General features: G+C 43.3%; 1 protein-coding gene across 3 annotated transcripts in view; it reads right to left on the bottom strand.

Annotated features, from left to right (window-relative positions):
• Positions 1-329: 329 nt before the first annotated feature.
• ssbp4 (single stranded DNA binding protein 4) overlaps positions 330-21,196 on the bottom strand; it is an 89,790-nt gene continuing 68,923 nt past the window's right edge. The window contains exons 6-17 of one of the 3 annotated variants that reach the window (XM_047342802.1): positions 12,198-12,281; positions 9,164-9,290; positions 8,957-9,024; positions 7,759-7,823; positions 7,212-7,257; positions 7,085-7,120; positions 6,897-6,951; positions 5,445-5,515; positions 5,226-5,304; positions 4,815-4,843; positions 4,627-4,728; positions 330-3,143 (exon numbers count right to left, since the gene is read on the bottom strand). In XM_047342802.1, coding sequence (XP_047198758.1) covers positions 3,063-3,143; positions 4,627-4,728; positions 4,815-4,843; positions 5,226-5,304; positions 5,445-5,515; positions 6,897-6,951; positions 7,085-7,120; positions 7,212-7,257; positions 7,759-7,823; positions 8,957-9,024; positions 9,164-9,290; positions 12,198-12,281 — 843 coding nt within the window. In that variant the 3' untranslated portion in view covers positions 330-3,062. Of the gene's footprint in view, positions 3,363-4,626; positions 4,729-4,814; positions 4,844-5,225; positions 5,305-5,444; positions 5,516-6,896; positions 6,952-7,084; positions 7,121-7,211; positions 7,258-7,758; positions 7,824-8,956; positions 9,025-9,163; positions 9,291-12,197; positions 12,282-21,196 lie in introns of all 3 variants that reach the window. The other 2 variants (XM_047342803.1, XM_047342804.1) reach the window with 2 other exon arrangements.

Genomic DNA, 21,196 nt, shown 5'->3' with positions numbered 1-21,196 from the left:
ATCCTTTCCAGGCATGTAGCTGCAGCAGGTCATTCCATGGAAACCCTTTCGTCGTTGGCAGAAGCTGTCAACTTCAATTAATGCATCCAGATAATTATTATTACTGATTTGTAAAGTAATTTGAGTCATCATATAGCCTAACGGAAAACAATATACTTTCACATTTTCTAAATTTTGAAAAGGATGCCTCCACTGGAAGTTATTTTTTATAGATGAACATGACTAAAGTGATCACTTGTTACATTGTATATAACTTATCTGTGTGCCCTGCCTAGATCAGGGCCTGAAAGCTCAATAAGAACTCAGGGGAAGAGATTCAAACAACAAGGAAAAATCAAATGACATTTATTATTGATGCATTGTTTCTTTTTTGATAAGCAAATCATCTGTTTTTCTTTCAGTCTAAAGAAACTTTACAATATAAAGAAACATACAAAGAACATCTTTATTACCTACACAAGACACCTAAGTCCCTAAGACAAGATTCTGAACTATCCTACCATGAAATACAAAGCAAACCCAAGAGACAGACTGCTTCATATTGAATACTGCCGTGTCATCAGAAAGGACCATGAATGGTACAGGAGCATCATTTATATTCCCTTCCCCCACCCCACCCGACCAGCAAATCTTCCTAATGGTACAGTATTATACATCACAATAGAAGTACAGAGATGGCCAACGATCGATATACACAGAGGACTGAGAGAGGATCAGTGAGAGAGCTTCAATCTATACAAAGCTATCACAGGAGTAAATAGCAAAGGACACAGTTTTTCCCCATAAGTATTACTTTTTTTCTTTTTAAATCTATTCTTAATTTAAAATGAGGTTCTCTTAAGTGTTTTTCTCCTTTTTAAAAGTTCTTAAATTGATAAAAATCCTTCATATTAAAAACTGCAATATGAGGTCACATGTTTTTTCTTGTGAGAAGACGCCCTTTAGAAAAACGATTCCGATCAATCGCAGCCAATAGTAACATTTAAACTGAAGCGTATGGAGACGAGGGCAGAGCGAGGACGCCGCAGCTCATTTGCTTCTCTCTGTCCTGTCCTCTCTCTGTCCCATCTTCCCCCCAACCAAACAAGTCTTTAGCATACAGTCTGCATTTATTGTGTTACTGTGTTTCTATACATTTTTTAAAATGGAAATTTAGCCACGCGAGCCAAATCGTCACCGCATCCGATCTCTGTGAAAAACATGGACAGTTTTATTTATAATTTACTTTCAGCTGTATTCATTGGTAGTGACTGACATATCAAAACATGTCAATGATATCAAAATGCATTATACAGTATTTACAGAAAAAGAGAAAGTAAAGAGAAAGGGAGAGAGGTTTTGAGGGAGTGAGGGATGGGAGGAAAGAGGAAAAGAAGGCAGGTGTGTGTCACTAAATTGAAGGAACACTGGAGAGAGTTCCCGGGCCACTGACAGCCAAAAACCTGGAGACCACCCTGTTGAACTCTGGGTTCAATCTGTTCACGCTGATATCAGAAAATTGATAAGTACACCCCCATCAACCATAGAGGCTACACTGGTTGTTTAGTTATTGTTGGTTTGAACACAGTATGTGCTCCTTGAAACAGTGAGTTTATCAGGCCAAGAGTACAAAACAAACAGAAAGAAACAAATTAAATAGTGAAACATGTAGCTAGGCTTCTCTTTGTGTGCAGATTTTATGGGCTTTAAGTTTCTTTTCTTTTCCTAAATTGTATACATTTAAAAAAAATTAAAAAAAATCCACAAAAAATAGGAATAAATCCACCACAATAGTATCTGATAATTGTTCCTCTTCTTTAGAATAATGTGGCAGAATGGCCTGTTAACGCCCGTAGGTACGTCATTCTGCTCCCATCAGCAGCACTGCTACAGCCGTCCAATCCTCTGCATCCATTATCCGACACGCAAGAGGCTCGCTGAGGGAACAGGTCGATGGGAGCTCCGAGGAGACTGTTGTTTAGCCTGGGTTCAGAAAGTGGATCATAAGGGATCTGCGAGTTCAACCCAGACTCAAAGCACGAAAGCCTCATGATTATCTCCCTGACAGTCCAGAAAAAAACTGAGGAGAGACCAGAATGAGTCCTGGGAGGAAAACAGTGCCACTCGAACGAGTCCACATTAAATGGCTGAAATCAAATGACGTGATGAAGGGGGAAGGAACCAAATTTCAGGATTCACAGACAACTTGTAAATAACAAATAATAAAACAGCCACAATACAAGCGATTGTTGTATTTACAGACGAGACGAAATCCACAGAGGAGACGAGAGGATCCACAAAATGCTGGCACCTGTCAACAGACACCTTGAACCAGAAAACAGCAATTTGTTGTGACTGTGTGGAGCGTTTTAGCTGGGATACAAAAACTTCTTAATTATAATCAATTATCACAATCTCTCTTGGTTTGATAGTTTATGGAAAATGCTGCTACAAATATCTGGAAGGCAAAGACACGAGCTACAAGTTCGGAAGGAACTTTAAAGGACAGGTACGTCAAATGAGACGGTGACAAAAAAACAAACAACAAATAACCTAAAATCATGTAAACAGAAAATCATTGTGCATTTTTTCGAGTGTGTGCTTATTCTGTCATTGTTGATGCTGCTGCTGAGATAAAATGTGCCCTTTACAGGAAATCATAACTACATTAGTAGAATAATAATCAATTATGAAAATTATAACAATAATATTATCATCATCAACAACAACAACAAAATACAAACATTTAATGAAAACCATTCTTGCCCCAAAATAACATCATCAGTTCATCTTTTTTTTTTTCTTATTTAATATCATTCCTGCACGAGGGTTTACACCCCCGCCCTGTCAGTCAACTACTGCATGCCCTCATAAGTGATGATCAGCATGGTTTAATAGAGTGGTGGTAGATGCAATGGGGGCATCTTGATTGGGCTGTCATGACACCCATAGGGGCAGGCTTTGCGTTTGGGAGAGATGGGCTTGGAGCAGGTTGAGCTATCACTGTCCGAGGGCCCCTCGTTGGGGCCCGGCAGCCGAGGAGAAGCGGAGAGGAGACCCTTCATGTTGCTTGGACGCCGTTTTCATGTTCTCACACCCATTTTGCAGGCGTTGGGATGGGGGGCCTTATGGGGAGTCCTGCTTTCCAGGGGTATCCTCAGGTGCTGTGTGGCGCAGCACACCGTCCACAAGGAGGAGGAGGAGGAGGAGGAGGAGGAAGAAGAGGAAGAAGAGGAGGAGGTGGGATGGAGGGAGGAAGGTAATGCAAGATGCACCGGGGCAGACGGGAGAGGGAGATTGGGATAAGGGGGAGATGAAAAAGAAATAAAATAAAATAAAATAAAAAATAAAAATCACACACTCATCGTCATGTTGGGTGAATACTGTAAAAAGAGAGAAAAAACAGAGGGAGGGGAGAAAAGATAAGCCAAAACTATATTAAACCTCGTTCACTACCCAGTTACAGATGAAAGCATGAACCTCTAACTAAACTAAATGCCATGTCCAGTATCAGCAGCCATGACACTAAACAAACAACCCTTTCTAATTTACGGCCTATGTCAGTAAACCAGCAGCAAGCAGAGCAGAGTCCAGCCCAAGGAGAAAATGTTAGGGGGTTTCAGATCACAGTGAAGATACTGTGGCAAAATGTCAGTCTCACATTAATCACGATATGACAATCTCTCCATGCGTCAGAGAAAGCATATGATGTGGTTCTCTTCCATGCTCGTGTGCATGCATGTTGTTGTACTGGAGTTAGGTGAAGCTGGGAACACGACACTACAGGACTGACCATGACACCGAATTTAGCCACAGAGGCTGATTTAAAGATCAGATTTTGTGCGTTAAATGGACGTTAACATAATTAAGAGCTATTTTAACATATTTAAGACTTTTAAAATGTTTTCCACGCTACATCCTTGGTTTCCACGGTAACAATCGTTACCACTTGCTGACCAGTGGCACCAGATTACAAAAAGGAAATATGTCGGATAATCTATTAGATTTCCTGAGCAAGGCCTCTCAGCTCTGCTACAGATCTGCACTGAGGGGAGATTTTTGAGCTACCAAAAGATTTTGTATCACAAACACACAAATATTTGCTAAATCTCCAAAGAAAGATGACCTTGTAACTGTGGACTGTTTTCAAAGGTTTAATATTTTCTAATGGAGTCAAATGAAGAAGTGGTTCCACACAGCTGCTCAGTCAGCTGTTCTTTTTTTAGTTCGAAATATGCCTTCATTTACCCAGAATACTTGGCAAATTAGTTTTATTTACGAGAGTCAAGAACCAGACAGCTTAGTGCAAAGGATAAATGTAGGATTTGAACGTCGGCCGGATGCCTTTTAGATTGATGTGAGTCACAGTCAAAGTCTAGTTTTGAGAAACCAGACTCACCACAGACAGCTGGCACACAATGCAGTGGTTTGGGATTTCATTTTGGAGCCATCACAACTGTATCAAGTATATTGATTTCTTGTGAGTGGATACATCTGAATGTGCTGCTTGATACAAGTGGACATTTGTGCAGATACTGTAATCTGCATAAGTAAGTGATTCAATACTGTATGTGACTCTCTGCCTCATCACAGTTAGAGAGCATATTCTCTGTTTGTTCCCAGCTTAAAATGTTTGTTGACACTCACACTTTCACTTTGGAATGGGTTTAAAAAGTTGCCTGCCATCTCGCCGTCATCCCGCGGAGTGCCGGGGGGATTGTTCATGCCTGCCATGTTGTTGGGAGAATTCTACAACATGGGAAACAAACCAATAAGAAAGCAGAACTCACAAACCAGCGCACAAATAAGACGGCCAATCGGTTAGTTCGTCTTACCTTTGGCAACCCATCCATGTCACCAGAGCCTGTGGTGAGACAATAAAACAAGAGGAACCTGAGTGATTATAACCGTTAGCAGATCCTCAGCTGCTAATTTAACATCACTCCAGGATATCCAGTGCAAACAGAAAGACCCTGCCCTCTCACTGCTAATGGCCTTTAATTGAGCCATTTGTTTCAGATACAGATGAGCAGCAACTCTGCTGGCTTCACTGGCCACGTCTCACCCATCTACAGGATCAATTGCCCTCCTCACTGCCCCACTAATCTGTTTTAGCTGTGATCAATATTAAGAGGAGCGAGAACACTTCCTCCGTCAGTCACAGGGGGGCAGAGTCTTACTTCCAAAGGCCTCTGAACAAACTCCGTACAGGCTACACACACTGGACATTATATTCAACTACTCACCTAGTGACCCGTTCATATGATGCTGCTCCATACCACCCATTCCACCCATTGGCCCGTCAGGACCCGGTCCCATCGGGAACTAGTCAAATAACAAGAAAATTCATGGAGGTCATTTATTTTTGCTCTTTTCATGCTTGGAAATGAATTAGATAAACGTACAAATAAAAAAACTGATGCAATTTATTATGATTCAAAAATGATCAAACCCATGTGACTCACATTAGGTCTATTTCCACCAGGGCCGATGGGGTTCATCATTGTGTAGATGTTTTCACTCGAGTTTGTTGAATCTATGAAGAGAAAATAATTGGATGTTTAAAATCAGGCGAATGTAACACATCTTGTTCCAGAAATACTTATATTGATCTCTGTCTGTATCCAATTGGTCTAAAAATGTCAAACAATCCGGTTGGTTTGGGGGAAAATGAGAAATAATGAGCTGAGGCCACTGGAGGGGCGCTGTCTTTCACTGTGTTTAGCATTGTTTCAGTGTAATTTGGTAGTTTGTTTATTTTACAGCCAGAGAGAACCCAGAAATGTTCTTTTTTTTTGGCAGAACAGGACAGAGAACAACTGTATGTTACTTTAAGTGCCAGGACAAAATGATGGTGAATCTAACTCTCAGTCCATCTGCACAACACTCGCTGCAATGTCCAATAAAAGAGACACAATATCTTTAATTCACCAACCAGCAGTTAAGACCAAGTTATCAAACAGTACATGTTGTGTCACTCCTCATGTGTCTGTCCTCAAAAGAGTAAGAGGGATGAGTTGTCCTTGATCAGGCATTAAAGGTAGTAAGTTGAGAAGAAGACCTGGTATTTGCATAGAGCGGAGAAGTGAGATCTGATCACAAGTGGTCACAGGAGACACATTCAGGACACATTTTAATGTCCGGTGTGAACAGACGAAATTTGCCTGATAGATTCCCTGAATGTACTTGTTATGTCGTGACTGGAGGAGGGGGCAATACTGAGTGGGAGGTGTGCATTTTTGAGAGAGGTTTTTGTGTGTGTCTGTGTGTGTGTGCGCGCAGAGTCTTGGCGACTGCAGTGGAAATATGTTTTCCTCTCCCGGTGTTTGTGTGCGCAGCAGCGTTTTGTGCAAAAGGTTGCCCCGGTAACGGATCACAATAGAGGTACGTATATAAATAATAAATAGTGGATACAAAAAGAAGCTCTCCGCAGGCCGACAGAAACAGAGTGTCTACAGGCGATCTGCCCACAGTGCTTTGTTTGCAGCGAATCCTCCACAGAGACATGAGAGTGACGGGTCAAAGTGGAGACGGATCAGTTGATTGCCGACAGACATGCCTCTGCTTCCCTTTCATGCTGTAACTGTCTTCACTGTGAAACATGTTTTGCAGAATGTCCCTTAAGTGGAGAATAGTAACAAAAAGTCTGATACCAAATCGAAATTTTTCATGCATGTCACATACTGAATAATGTCACATTCAGTGCAATATTTTACCTTTTTTTTATGTTTTAAACTCTGAAAAATATTCCTAAAGGCTCAGTTCCTGCAGTATTTAAAGCCCTATTTCTGCCTGTCTCCCAAAGAGAGACGTGTATCTGACAGAGAACGGGTTTGATGTTTCTGAGACAGAGCCCTCCTTCAGTGAACGCTGGATAAAAGCAGAAGTCAGAAGGGAAAGTGAAGTGTGTAACTCACCTCCGGGGCTAGGCATGATGGGAGTTCCTGGTGGGCCGCCTCCCCCTGGAGGGCCCTGAGGGGTGAAGAAGCGAGAGGAAAAGGAGAGAAGTGAGCGCTGAGTGCATGTAGATGGCAGCGTGCCTGTGAGATATCACGGCGTGATAGGTAATTTATTGCCCGTGGTCGGACACGATTCCGATACTTACCACGTAGTTGCCTGGAGATGAAGATGAATATGCTATCTATGGAGAGAGCAGATGAAACAGAACATGAGACACGGTTACTGTAAACACAGTCATACAGACGACTAAGACATGAGAGAGCGCGACTCACTGAGTTTGAGTTGGGGTTTGGCCACGGACCTCTTCCACCAGGACCCCTGGAAATGCAAACACAGGTAGAAATGAGAAGCTGGTACTAGAGTGCAGCTCGGGGCCACAATCTTGTGACCGAGTCCGACCCAAACACGAAAAAGCATTCTGTTTTTCTGTGTCCAAACCTGAGCTTTATGTTTTCCCTAATTACAGTTATCATGTCCCCTTGAGTCTTTTATGTTATAAGAAACATTTAGAGTAAAATAAGCTGTCAACGCCGTGACAATTAACCTAAACACTGCAGGAAACAAAAAAAAAACCCAGAGCCATGGTTTGTGATGTCACAAACCTAAAGAACCAATCCTGTCAACTTGTGGGTGAGGCTCAGTGGCTGGAAAAGGCTCCTCAGCTGCAGGTGAACTTTGAGGGTTTGGAGTATGTAATTTTGTCTAATAAGCTACTGGAGTGAGACTTCAACAATAAATTTAAAAAAAAACCTAAAACAGGCTCATCTCTGCGAGTAACATTTGTCAAATATCATAGAAGTTTGTTTTGAGTCTACTAACATGTTCATGCCCGGCATCCCTGGCCCCATGGAGTTCGGAGGAGGCCTCATCCCTCCACCGTAGTTCTGCAGAAGAGAGGAACACACAGTCAGCGCGGCACCTCGCACCTGCTCCGTCTAAAGGTTTGAATCTTAATGAAGGTCAGTGGTGATCATGTCTCCCACTAACTAGTGTTTAATTATGCGCTCGTTTGAGCTGTGTGTGGGTTGGCTGGAGTGGGCTGTGTGTGATGGTGGACAGCTGTGTATGTGTGTGTGTGTGTGTGTGTGCGTCTGTATATGTTGTGTGTTTCTGCATGTGTGTCTCTATGTGTTCTTGCTCCCCTCTGTGTGTTTGTTTTCATCGCTGCCCAGCAGGCGGGTTTGGCTGGTGCTACATGCCTGAACTTGGGTGTGTGTGTGTGAGAGAGACAGAGAGTATGGGGGCAGGCCAGAGAGCAGCTCCACTAAGAGGAAGAGTTTTGTTCAGCAGACGATTACACTTGTCGAGCAGATGCCACACCAGCTGCTGGTGCACTAACTGCCAAAGTCACCGTGCCAGGGTGGCACAGAGAGGGGCCGGGGGGCACAGGGAGAGAGTGTGTGTGTGTGTGTGTGTCTTTGTGCGAGGTGATGTTGGAGCAGGAGGTGGTCGGGTGCAGAATGAAGCAGCTGTCTGGTGATGGTGATTCAAATGGAGCTGTTGTTTAAGCATCTCATGTACACGCTGAATCACATCGACGATGATAAAATCGATAAAAGGAAAGCAGCAGTGGTCAGACTGTGTTGGTGGCGGATCACTCAGTCTGAGTCCGTCACACTAGGTGGGAGACGGTAGGACTTCACATGAAGAACTGGCGTTGGCTCTGGTCGGAGCCAAGCTAATCATCAAAGCGCTCCTGACATTTAAAGGCAAAAAGTTACGAGCCTAGCACAACCAAAACTTCTCCTCAGCAGAGGAGACGGATCGTGCGCATGCAGTTTATAGGCTGCTGGTTTGACATTATAGCTGCTTTTATGGCGGCTCTGTATGAAGGGTAACCAAACATTGGGTTTGTTCATAAACTGTCAATGACCAAATCTGTGTGTGCGGCAGCTGCACAGTGGGAGTGCAGTGGGTTGGAAACAATAAAGGACACGAGCCACTGTCACGACTCGCATTATTCTCACAGCCCTTTGTGTTATCATGTGTACGAGCGAGTCATATGACTGGTGTTTACCTGTGGACCCATCCCTCCCATGCCTCGGGGGGGATTCATTCTCATTGGACCTCCCATGTTTGGATGTCCTGCGGTGAGACATGGAGAGCAGCTTGTTAGCACGACAGCACTATTCACATCAGCAATAATTGTACAGCTCACTCAGAGACCGGCATGAGACTGCATAAGTGCAGCTTCTCTGAAATAACACTGCATGTGCGACTTTACCTTGAGGTCTGGTGGGGTCCAGGCTGTTTGGCAGGAGAGGCTGTGACCCGGGGATGCCCCCAGGAGGCTGATTTGGCATACGGAGGGCGGGCCTGGGGCCACCTGGGTACCGTGGAGACATGAATGGCTGCAGGAAGGAAAGGATGATCATTAGTTATTATTACCTCCACTAAAGAGGTCATGTTTTCATCACCTTTTATTTGTCTGTTAGTTTGCAGCATACACAAGACTACTGGATGCATTACTACGAAACTTAGTGGAAAGATGTGGTATTGGTCCGTTTTTTTAAATAAGTTTCTTTAAGATAGTGTTTTTTGACATTTTCACAAATATCTAAGAGAATAGTTAATGGATCTTGGTGAAAACATATCAAGGGACTGATATCTATGAGTGTATGACATATGGTGAAACTATTGGTCCTTGGCTGTGGTATGCACTCTTCTGAGTTCTATTTATTTATGTAATTATTTTGGGATGAAATACTTCTTATAACTCTTGACAAACAGGCCTTATAATAGCACAGATATATTTGCACTTCCAACTTTCTACACTAGAGTTATGTCCACAAAAACATGCAAAAGATTTCCTTTACTTAACGTGAAAAAAAAAACATGCATAAAGATATACTGACAATATCTATTTATATAGACATGTATATATTTCAGTATACCACTGTTATTGTGAAATTCAAGCTTCATAACATCACATATAATGTACATCCGCTCTTTGGTGTTTTAACATGGACTATTCATTGTGTTTTTTTACAGATCTGCTATATTTAGGCGTTTTTGTACAGGTAAATAATTACAATATTAGTTTCCTAAATAAAACATGTACCTGCAAAACCAAACCTGTACCTGCCAATTCAGAAGCAGAAATCTTTCCATGTCAAACTAATTATTCACGGCAGAAGGGCCAAATATCTGAATCCAGTCAAACACAGAAAAACCTTATTTAATAAATGGCTCACTGTATCTAACCTGACCCCTCTTGGTGTGTTATTATTGCAGATCAGCAGGGGGAGCTATTGTGTTGAAGAATAATGCACTGTTGAAGTTTTGTTGAAAGAGGGGGCTTGCTAAGTTTTGCTAAGACCTCAGGTGGCAAAATCCATTAGGGTGAAGGTAAAGAAGATAGATAAGAGGGGGAAAATATGAAGGATGGAAAATTTGCCTGGAAAAAACAATGTGGGAGCGAGGGAGGGAGGTGGAGCAGAAAAAGATGAGAGAAACATGACAGTTGGATGGAAGAAGGAGTATGAGTGGGAACTGTTCTGCTTCTTGAACGTTTCCCTGTTTTGTGCTGCTGCCCGTTTTCCCACAGCGTGTGTGTGCATGTGTGTCACCAGACAGCAGTGCTACAAAAATACAGCCTGCATGGATGGTGTGATTCCAAACTGCGAGAAACTGAAGACGCCACCGAGACAGATGTTTGAGCACGGAGAGGGGACGAGAACAGGCTGGCCGGGACACACGCAGTGCCAGAGCACAACCGGTGAATAATGTAAAGCGCCCCGGACAGATGGTTTTCACATTTACCTGTGAGAGTGCGCTGCCGCAACTACAAATGCCCACAGCCGCGGAGCCATATTTTTCTGTCAGACGATGAGATTTAATTGCAAAAGTCAATGCAAATATTTTAGTATCAAGGGGAAACATGCTGATTTGAATGTGGATTGGGTGAGAGCTGTGTGTTTTTGTCACGGAGCATGAACAGCAGAATAATGTTCGTGTTATTATCTTCACTCGGTGGTAAGCGCAGCACAAATAGATGACAAGATGAGACTGGTTTTCACTGGTAATTATATACTGTATGTTATGTTCTGGACAGGTGAAGATAATGACAAGGAAATGAATGTAAGTCTATGTAAAGTCTCTGAAGGTGACCTATGACAGAGAGTGTGTGTGTGTGTGTGTGCATAAGTGGAGAACAAGTTATATAAGTGTAGTTACCCCTTGGGGTGAGATTGGAGAGGAGACATACTACTGTTTTCTTTTCTCTCTCTCTCTCTCTCTCTCTCTCTCTCTCTCTCTCTCTCTCTCCCCCCTTCCTCTCCTCTTCCTCTCCTCTTCCTCTCCAGACCATGTTATTGTAGTGGGGTTTGTGCACAAAGAGCTGCACAGTGTCAGGCTGTGCTGCAATATTAATGGTCTATTGATGGACTATGGGATGGTGAGTGCTGGGCTGAGGGAGAGCCGAGGCCCTCCAGATGCACCTCCGCTCCTTACAGCTGGGCCAACACCGCTAAATTATTCATCCAGCCTACCATCGTGGATGCTGCCTGTCCTGTCTGTTAGCACAACAACGACCCGTGCGCTGTTTGTACACTGTGAGTGAGTGAGTGAGCAAGTGAGCGTTCTGGTTGTAGGAAACGTGTGAATAGATACTCTAGCATCATCAACTTACTGGCATTGTCTCCATTTCTTTATTTGTTATAGTTTTGTTTATCTGGACTACAAACTGTGTATTTTATTTCCTTTATTCACTTCATTATTGTATCTTATTAATGGGGCCCTATGTTTATAAATGTGGGTGTATGAATGAATGGCACCTTTAGACTTTTAGAATAGGTCCATTGAACCGCATCCGCTGGCAGCTGCGACACGGCAGCAGTACAGTACATTGAGATCTTATGGGGCAATAGCGACAGTCCACTTTCCAATAAAAATGGTCTGGCTCTTGTTTCTGGGTCTTTGCTAAGAGTCTGGTAAAATTACACGTCTCGCTCAAGTGAAAGAAAGCACTTTAAGTGGACATTTCATGGACTGTCACAGTTGCCCCATAGGGTTACAATGTAGCCACTACCGCCACTGACAAAAGTTTCTGTAAGTATCATTGATTTATACACCCACATTTATAAACACCAGAATTTCCCTTTAACTTTTGTTGTTGTTTTTTTACATTATTATTATTATTATGATGATATTGTGATTGTAGCATGTAAATGTCATGCCAATCAATGTAATTGAATTGATATTGAGTGAGTGAGAAGGATGGAAGGAAAAGAAGGATGGAGTTAACGTTTGTGTCTTACCTGTCCGTGAGGTCCCATCATGGGATTACTGGGGTTGTGTGGGGGAGGCTGTGTGTGAGGGGAAGGCTGAGATCCTGGTGGACCCTGGTGACGAGAGAAACACAGAGAGATCTCAATCTACTGCAAAGATACTGGCGATCTGCTTTAGAAAAGATTAAATTAAACAAATTTACAATATATCCCTTGACAGGGTGAGCACTGGGGTTATTCATTAAAAACACTGTGGGATATGAGATTTAAAAGGAAATTTCTACCACATGCCAAAAAATCGTTTTCTCCCTTACCTTCTGTAAAAATAGCACAAGTATAGTATAGGTAATAATTTGCGTGAGAGATTCATAATTTAATCATTTGTAATTTTTTAAAGTAGAGAGCACTAGTTCACATACAGTAAGTGAAAGCAACATTCATATGATATGCACAAGTACATTCTCACATAAATTGAAACCTGCAGTTATACATGTTTCTGACAATATTACTGAAACAAATGCTTCCATATAAATAACTGTTTGCAGTAGTTGTTGTTGAAATGGTTGAAAACAGTTGCCAGTCCAGCTGAGAATCAACACCAAACTCCTGCCATCTCTGGCTGCTTCTTAGCCACAATTCGGTTTTACCTGTCAGTACGATTATATTCTAACAGCTCTCATGAACCCCACAACAGAAAACAACGGAACACACCACCGGCAACTCAGGTTCAAAAAAGCATGACATCATACCCGACTACAGTGACACTGAGGAGAGACAAATGCATGGCTGCATGGAAAGATGTAACGACTATCTCACACAAATATTGAGCAGACGTGTGTCATGTGGCAAGAAACCAAAGTCCAGTGAGATCATGATGCTGTGTTTTGTCTGCAGAGTGTATGAGTGTATCTACATAAGGGCCGTCCCTTTTCAATCCAAATTAAAACATTAATTGGAACATGAGGTGAAAAGTTCATATTCAAAATGTTCAAATTCAAAATATACAGTCAAGAAGCGCCTCAGACCGTTCTAAGTAGTTTGCCTCGTGTTCCAACAGAGGGCGCTCACTATCAGTTTGACCTGTTGCATGGAGGACGCTAGCTAGCAAAGTTGTTCCATACTGGACAATCATGAAGTCAGAGCATCTGAGAAGCAGCGTACGGAAGTATACTGGGTTCTACATCGTAGACAGCAAGGTAACAAACAAAGATAAGGCTGTTTGTTGACTTTGTACCATGAAACTACATTTTTCAAACAAATCTGTCGGTTCATCTGTCAGCATTCCACCCAGGAGTCAGCCGAGGAGGCGCCACAGACAAGCAGAGCGGGAGCCATTCGATTACATTCGAACAAAATGCATCATGTCAAATCCATTCAACCTAGATTTTTTGAAAAACAGCTCTAACGAACTCTGGTAAATTACTGTATTATACAATATGTCTGCCCCCTATTGGTCAGCGTCACTTAATGCAGCTGTAATTGGCATTCAGGGAGTAAATGCAGCATGTCCAGACTAAGTGTGTTAATTACACAATATCTCTTCTGATACATCAATAAGGAGTGGATGTAAAATGATTTTTCACTGACATTTGCAGACGCTCACATTGATTTCCATGGGCAGGAATTGTTCATTTTCCAGATGAGGTCTGATCAATGCAGGAGGTGGACTTTAATCAAAGTTCGGTTACAATTGTGTAGTTACGACAAAGTATATTTCAGGTTGTTTTCCAACAAAGTCTTATTTTTAAATGCTGATGCTTGGTGCTGCTGTCCACCAATGGAAGTTTAATCCTGCTGCTGGTTTTCCCTTCACACAGAAGGGCCAAATATTTGAACCCAATCAAACATCATTACAGCACAACACAGAGAAATGAGTCCCAGGCTGAAAATAACTGAAATTATTCTGTCACTTAAATGCACTCAGACTGTCACTGGTATGTGAACCGCAATGTCAGAATGTGAGTAAATGAACCCTTTCCTGAGTCCAGTCCCTCAAAACAAACAGGGTTGATTACATTAAAGTTAATTCAGTATCAGAGGAGTGTGTGACCTCTGACCTCTGTCTCTTCCTACAGTTACCTCACATGACTCCAGCTGCAGCAGCCGCTCCAGCAGAGATCTACCTGAACATCACTACAGAGGGAAGAGGACCACCCACTGTCAGACCAGGCTTATCTACGAGTCTGTCAGCGCCTCCGCCAGGTACTCTGCTATAGTGTTACATTACAGATAGCTGTGTGTGTGTGTGTGTGTGTTGTGCAAGATAGTGACGACTGTGAATATGAGATCTGTCTTTTCTTCAGGACTGACTTCTCTCAGGTGCTGAATACAGATGTGTGTGTGTGTGTTGGTTTGTATATGTTTGTGTTTGTACAATGAGTGTGTGTTGACCGAGTGTTCTGCTTCACCAGATGTGTATCTAGCATCACAGGGAAAAACTGAGGGATTAGGGGTTTACCAGTGTGCAATATAACCTGACATACACACACACATACACATACACACACAGTTTTTATGAGTAACACGGAAGGTATCCTAACCTAAAATACAATGACAAAGACATGCTTGACAACGGAGACTCCTCCACAAACACACACACAGACACACACACGCTCTTATAAACATGCTTACATGTTTTGCATGCATTCCCAAGACATTCCTGCTGCCAGGATGGATCAGCAAGGGACAACATTTTTTTGAATCTCTTCCATCCATCAAAAATGTACTTTGGCATCATGAATGCCAAAGTACATTTTTTTTAAATACTTAAAAAAATAATAATAATTTGTTGAGTTAATTGTCCCCTTTACTTTCCTGATTAATTATTTCAGCAATAACACAAATATCACCGCACAACAGTCTAGACCTCCTCACCTGAGCGCATCATATTTCATGCAGGCAGCAGCTGCTCGGATACAGTCATCTCTCTTGCGTCACACACTCTCACACACACGTTCTCACTTTAAATCTCCCTCCCTGCTCGCCCTCTCCCTCACCGTTTCCCACCCTGCCCACTGTGCCGCCTTCCCCCCTGTGTGAGCGCTCCTCTAGCGTGGCTGTGGCGGTGGAGCGCCGACAGCGCCGAGCACCAGGAACCTGTGGGCGCTGCTACAGTGGGAAAATAAACATGCCTGACTGACGGCTTGAAACAAGTGTGTTCCCACAGGCGCAGATACGGTGCGGCGGCGCTGCCAGGTACACTGTATAAGAACACAGGTTTTGGCAGGAGGAAGGAGCTTGTACATACACGTTTAAATGATGCCATTCATGAGTAGAGCACTTATTCATGTAACCCTTTGTCTAACAAGTGTTGAGGACAGTGGAAGCAGCCAGGTTTGTATGTTCTTTATAAACATGGCAGTTTACTTCTCCGCTGCATTGATCTATTCATTAGAGATATTGTCAAGCGACAGCCAGACAACACGCAGCTGGTCAATAATCTATTCACCAGTGTGGAAATGTTTATTTAGTTGCACATACAGTGTTCTCTCTGAGTGCGTTGGCACAGCTGACGTTTGACGTGTGTAGCGGTGCCACTGTGGTTGTTCAGCCACTCTCTGTGTGTATGTTTTGGGTGGTTAACACCAGCTGTACTGGCTCGCTCTGACTCTCAGCAGGTTCACACTGGGGCTAATGCAGCGCTAGCTCTGTCTGACCTCAGAGGTTATTGTTGTTGCCAGGCCGCTCTGTGTGTGTGTGTGTCTAACAAGACATCCCTGCGGGGTCTGGCTGCACTGACCCAGCTGCAGCAGTCTGCTTCCCCTCTACACACAAACCAGTTTTAGTCAAGGGGACATTGCATTGACCTACATTAATTTTCCAAAGCCGTACACTAACTGTGACCATGATCACTACATGACTGAGCCTCGACCCTTAATTTAACCTAATAACCAAACCTCAAGTCTTAACTGTAAAACTTAATAGTTCATCTTTTGGGGACCAGGTTTTTGTCCCAAAACGGGAGTAGAGTCCACATAAACTGTCTACAAGAACAGATTTATTTCAGAACACACACACACACACACACACACACACACACACACACACACACACACACACACACACACACACACACACACACACACACACACACACACACACACACACACACACACACACACACACACACACACACACACACACACACACACACACACACACACGTCTCTTGGTCTTCTCTATAATGTGCCATAATGGAGCATGGCTCCTCGGGCTGGGCCTCCCTGGGCCTTCCTGCTATTACATCTGAATGGGCCAGCATATGGCCTTTATGGCTGCACTGTTCTCTCTACAGGTCCCTGCAGAGAGACGCAGAGACAGAACATTTCAACTGTCACAGAGGTATAACACGGGGCGAGTTTGAAAAGTAGCCTGGTCGGGTTCAGAGTGTGTGCAAGCGTGCGTGATTGCGTGGTGTTGTTTGTGTATTTGTGTCAGAGAGAGAGCGGGGGAGAAGGAGGAGGAACATGGGGAGCGTTAAATGAAGCAATTAATAAAATCATTTTCTACCCGGCTAAGGAGATAACAGCTTGGCACAGTACCACAAACCCATCAACACAACCCCCCTCGCCTACCCACCACTCATTTCAGCTTAAGGAAGACCCACACCGTTGCCCCTGATGGACCACTAAAAGAGAGAGAGAGAGAGAGAGAGAGAGAGAGAGAGAGAGAGAGAGAGAGAGAGAGAGAGAGAGGAGAGAGAGAGATTATGTGTATAAGAGAGAGGGATGGAAGAATATCAGTCATTTGAGTTTTCTCCTCATATTTACCTCTTGTAACACTAGAGGGCAGTGTGTAACTGCCATGAAACTACTGGACACACACACACAAACACACACACACACACACACACACACAAACAGAGAGCAAGAACACAAAGCAGCCTGCATCACTGAACACAACAAACAAAGCCAGGAGGGACAGCACCACACACACACACACACACACACACACACACACACACACACACACACACACACACACACACACACACACACACACACACACACACACACACACACACACACACACACACACACACACACACACACACACACTCTGCACACTCATTGTCATTCCTTGCTAACATTCCAGAGAGAGCGGCGGTGGCAGCAGTCGGTCTCCTGCTCGCTCACTGTATATAGCATGGCCACGCGTCAGCTCAGAGATGGGAACACGCTATTCTCTCTGTGGACGCTCATGAAATGCTTACAGCCATAGGAAGGTAGCAAATGATGTAAAATATACGTATGTTTGTTTGTTTGTGTGTGTGTGTGTGTGTGTGTGGTCCCCTCTTCCTCAGCTAGGAGGAGCGTTCACCTGAAGTTTAGACAGTTCGTAGCAAATTCTCACGTCTGCCCCTGAGCAGATAAAACATGCCGTATCAGAAACATGCTGCTGATAGGGATGAAGTATGAACAGCAGGAGACAAAGGCTACAGTCAAAACACTGTTTAACAGTAGGGACTGTTATCAAACAGGTCTGAACTCAGCCGAACAGGAGCAACAGGCAGACAATGGACAGAGGAGACATTTGCTCTGTAATTTCAAGTTGTCAGTTAAGGAGAATTGTAGTCGCTGTCCTCTCCAGGATAAGCAGTGATGATATGAACATAGCCTTTTCAACAGACGTGAAAAGTTGGTCCCTAAGTGTTTGTCTTTTTGTATGTCCCATTCACAGCTCTGTGAATTTCAGATATGGTAGAAATATAAGTGTTTCACTGAGCTTTTTATGCTAAATCTGTGGATGTCTTTGGTCCAGTGGTCCCAGAGTCACAGTTATGTTTCACTTCTTTGGATTTCAGCTGCAAGCAATAGGTATATTCGTTGTTTGGGGCCACATCCACCTAAGATAATTATCTTTCTGACTCTCAGTCATCCTGGATCTAAACCAAGGATCTGCTGAAGGACCAACACTGACCCTGATCAGACAGAAAATGTATGTGAGAACGCAAACAAGCGAGTCAGTTGCACTGGCTATTTTGCTGCACTTTTCCTGCCAACTCCCCCAGGCAAAATGTCTGGGTGAGCCCATACGAGAATACAGCAGGAAAATGTTCACGAGTGGGCGTGTTGATGATGCTTTGAACACCTGACAATCGCTAAACTGGAAGAAAACAAAATATCTCAGGATGAAAAACATAGAAGATGGCAGTGAAGATGTCAACTTGGAAAGACAATGAGATGGCAGAGCTTTTGGTAATAAGGGCTGACGCTGGTGTTGATGTGCTGTAAACAAAAACACGTGATTTATACATCATGGCCTGCCTCCCGTATGCTCTACCTATAGGCACCTCCTCTTGCCTCCATGTTACAGACATGTTTCTGTTGTTGTGAACACGTCTGACCCAAACAATCTCCTGCTGCGTTCTTCATATGTGAAAGACAAAAACCATCACGTCTGCAAACAGATATCGAGATGTGACATTTGATTGCCTGTTTCTCGGTCTCCCGTTCCCTTTCTAAACCCACTTCACCTTTATGATCTGCATCTTTGTAAAACAACTGCCCAGAACAAACCCAGAGATCAGTCTTAACTTTGATAAATAGATCACAGGGAGCAGATGTCTCCTTGATTCACCATGTGGCTGCCATGTGTCAGCTTCTAACAGGTTCTTAAAGTTGTCTTTGATACCCAAGTTGCTTGTTCTTAAATGTGTAATCAAACCTAATCCTCTTGTTGTGCATTTTGGCATTGTCTCTGAAGTGCCGCAATTACCTGCAGTAAAACACACTGCCCTTGACTTTGAATTCTCTCCTCTTTTTTTTGGGCAGGAGGAGCGATTCCAGTCTAGTCAAAAGACGTCGTCCCACCCTAACTGGCTTATAGACTTAATGGAGCACATTAAGTTTTTTGAGTACCTGACATACACATGTAGATCAGTAGGTAGACAAAGAGGGATTTTGGGGGGGGCATTATTTGACAGATGGACCATAAATCTCTAAAGAGCACATCTTATCTAATTTGCTTTTCCCTGGACAGAAGCCTAATGCTCTTATTTATGCTGCTTTCTTCCAGATTTTCTTACTATCCAGTCCAAGCACGCATTTGACGCTGTAAAGAAACTACACTGCAAATCTTAGGCTACAACCATAGTTATACGTTTGAGGAATTATTATGCATACGATCTCTGTCCACACGAGCGTTTTGACTCCGTATCAATCAATACTTACACCCCTGAAAACACGTCCTGTGACCACTCACATACACTGGTTATGTGCATGCCAGTGTAAACAGGAGTGATTTGGTTGTTAGTTGCAGAATTGTTGCAGATTGCACAAATATTAACTTGTCTCCTCCAAAACACACACAGAATTTAACTGGACAACAACTATAAGCAAAGACAACAGGGTCAGAAACACTTATAACTGATTATCCATGTTGAGTCCTACACTGATAGGCAAAGCTAATGTTGGTTATTTTCTTCTGGAAGAGGTTTCATGTGATAGGAGCCCGACGAAATCAGCAGAGGCTACATCATGAACGAAAAGACCCAATGAGCAAGCAGCGTGTCTACGTCATTGTTTACTAACATGTCCATTTCTGTCCGTCCAGACTAAAAGCGTTCAAGTTTTCAAACTAAAACAGGGCCGGCAGTGTTTCCAAACTTCTCGGAATTAGCCGCTCTAAAACTGTATCCGTAGTAGTGGCAATGCGTTTTCAAACCAAATCGTAGTAGTGTGGATGTAGCCTTAATGTTTTCTACTTCAGCGTTTTCCACGTAGCAGATGGGAGGTGAATCCATCAACTGTCCACTTTTGTCATCAGCTGGTATTTTTGTGATCTCTGAAAGACCTTTCTGAAATCTCGTCGTCCTCTCTTCTCCCACGCTTTCTTTTCCTCCTCCTCATTGTCATTAACTCCGTCTCTTCCTGCTCCAACACCCCCCTCACCCACCCAGCACCCCCCTCGTCCTCTCCCCCCCTCTGCTTGTCCTCCCCAGAGGGCCATGATGCAGCAGCGATGGACTTTCTCAGAGAAGAGATGGCTTATATGGCAAATGCAAACACTTGCAGCCTTTCTTCTCTTTTCTTTTCCCTGCCTAAATCATGTCTTTCTCTTTATCATCCTTCTTTTTCGCTGCAGGAGACCGATGTCAGGCTCGTCTTCTGAGCTACATATTAGGGGAGCGTAGGAGCGGACGATCCCCTCCTACCTCCACCTCCATTTTCCTTCACTGTCTCCTCAACCTTCTCTCCCAGGACCGTAGCCAATAACAGTGTTGTGGTCACCTATGTTAATTACAGCGCTAGTGCAACTGGGGAAAAAAGAAAAAGAAAAAAAAGTCTGCAACAGACACACACTCGCGGAGAGTGCATGCAAACAGTTCACACACAACAGAGTCGGTGAGTAAGCATGTGTCACTGAGGCAGTGTGTGCGAGAGCGAGAAAATAATAGTTTCAAAGACAAGGGAAACAGAGAGAGTGAGGAAATGTCATGGAGAGGAATGCCAGGCGTACGAAGGAGAGAGGGAAAGGTGGCGAGAGAACGCCGACCCAGAGATGAGAGATGACTAAAGAACGCAGGAAATTCATTTTAACTAGATACAATCCATTCATAAGTCTGCCTTGAAAGCAGTGTTCACATTAATAAACATTTCAGTCTTTCACACTCAGTTTCATTGTGTTGTCATCGGCAGCCGGACAATGACAATAAAGAATCTTGAATCTCTAGCATACAAACATGGACATTTCACACTGTCATTTAACTGACCTCACCTCCAGTGTGTCTCTGAGCAGAGAGAAGTAAAATCTGTGGGAGGGAATGTTGAATGAAATTCCCCTTCACCTGCATCTATAAATGAACTATAGAAAACTCAGTAGCCTTTCAGTGCGTATTCCAAACATCACTTTACCAAGGAGTGAGCGTCAGCTACATAAGACGGAAGTCTGTGTATTTCAGCTGTGGTTGAAGTTGAAAAATACCATATGATATAGCTCAGACACATTAAAGGGTAGATATATAAAATTTAAAAGTCTGGCCCTCCTCCATGTTAGTGGATGGGAAATGGATTAAACTAAAAAGTCAA

This window comes from Hippoglossus stenolepis, chromosome 14 (genome assembly GCF_022539355.2).
Source record: "Hippoglossus stenolepis isolate QCI-W04-F060 chromosome 14, HSTE1.2, whole genome shotgun sequence".
Taxonomy (NCBI): domain Eukaryota; kingdom Metazoa; phylum Chordata; class Actinopteri; order Pleuronectiformes; family Pleuronectidae; genus Hippoglossus; species Hippoglossus stenolepis.
This window is presented reverse-complemented; position numbering and strand designations above follow the sequence as displayed.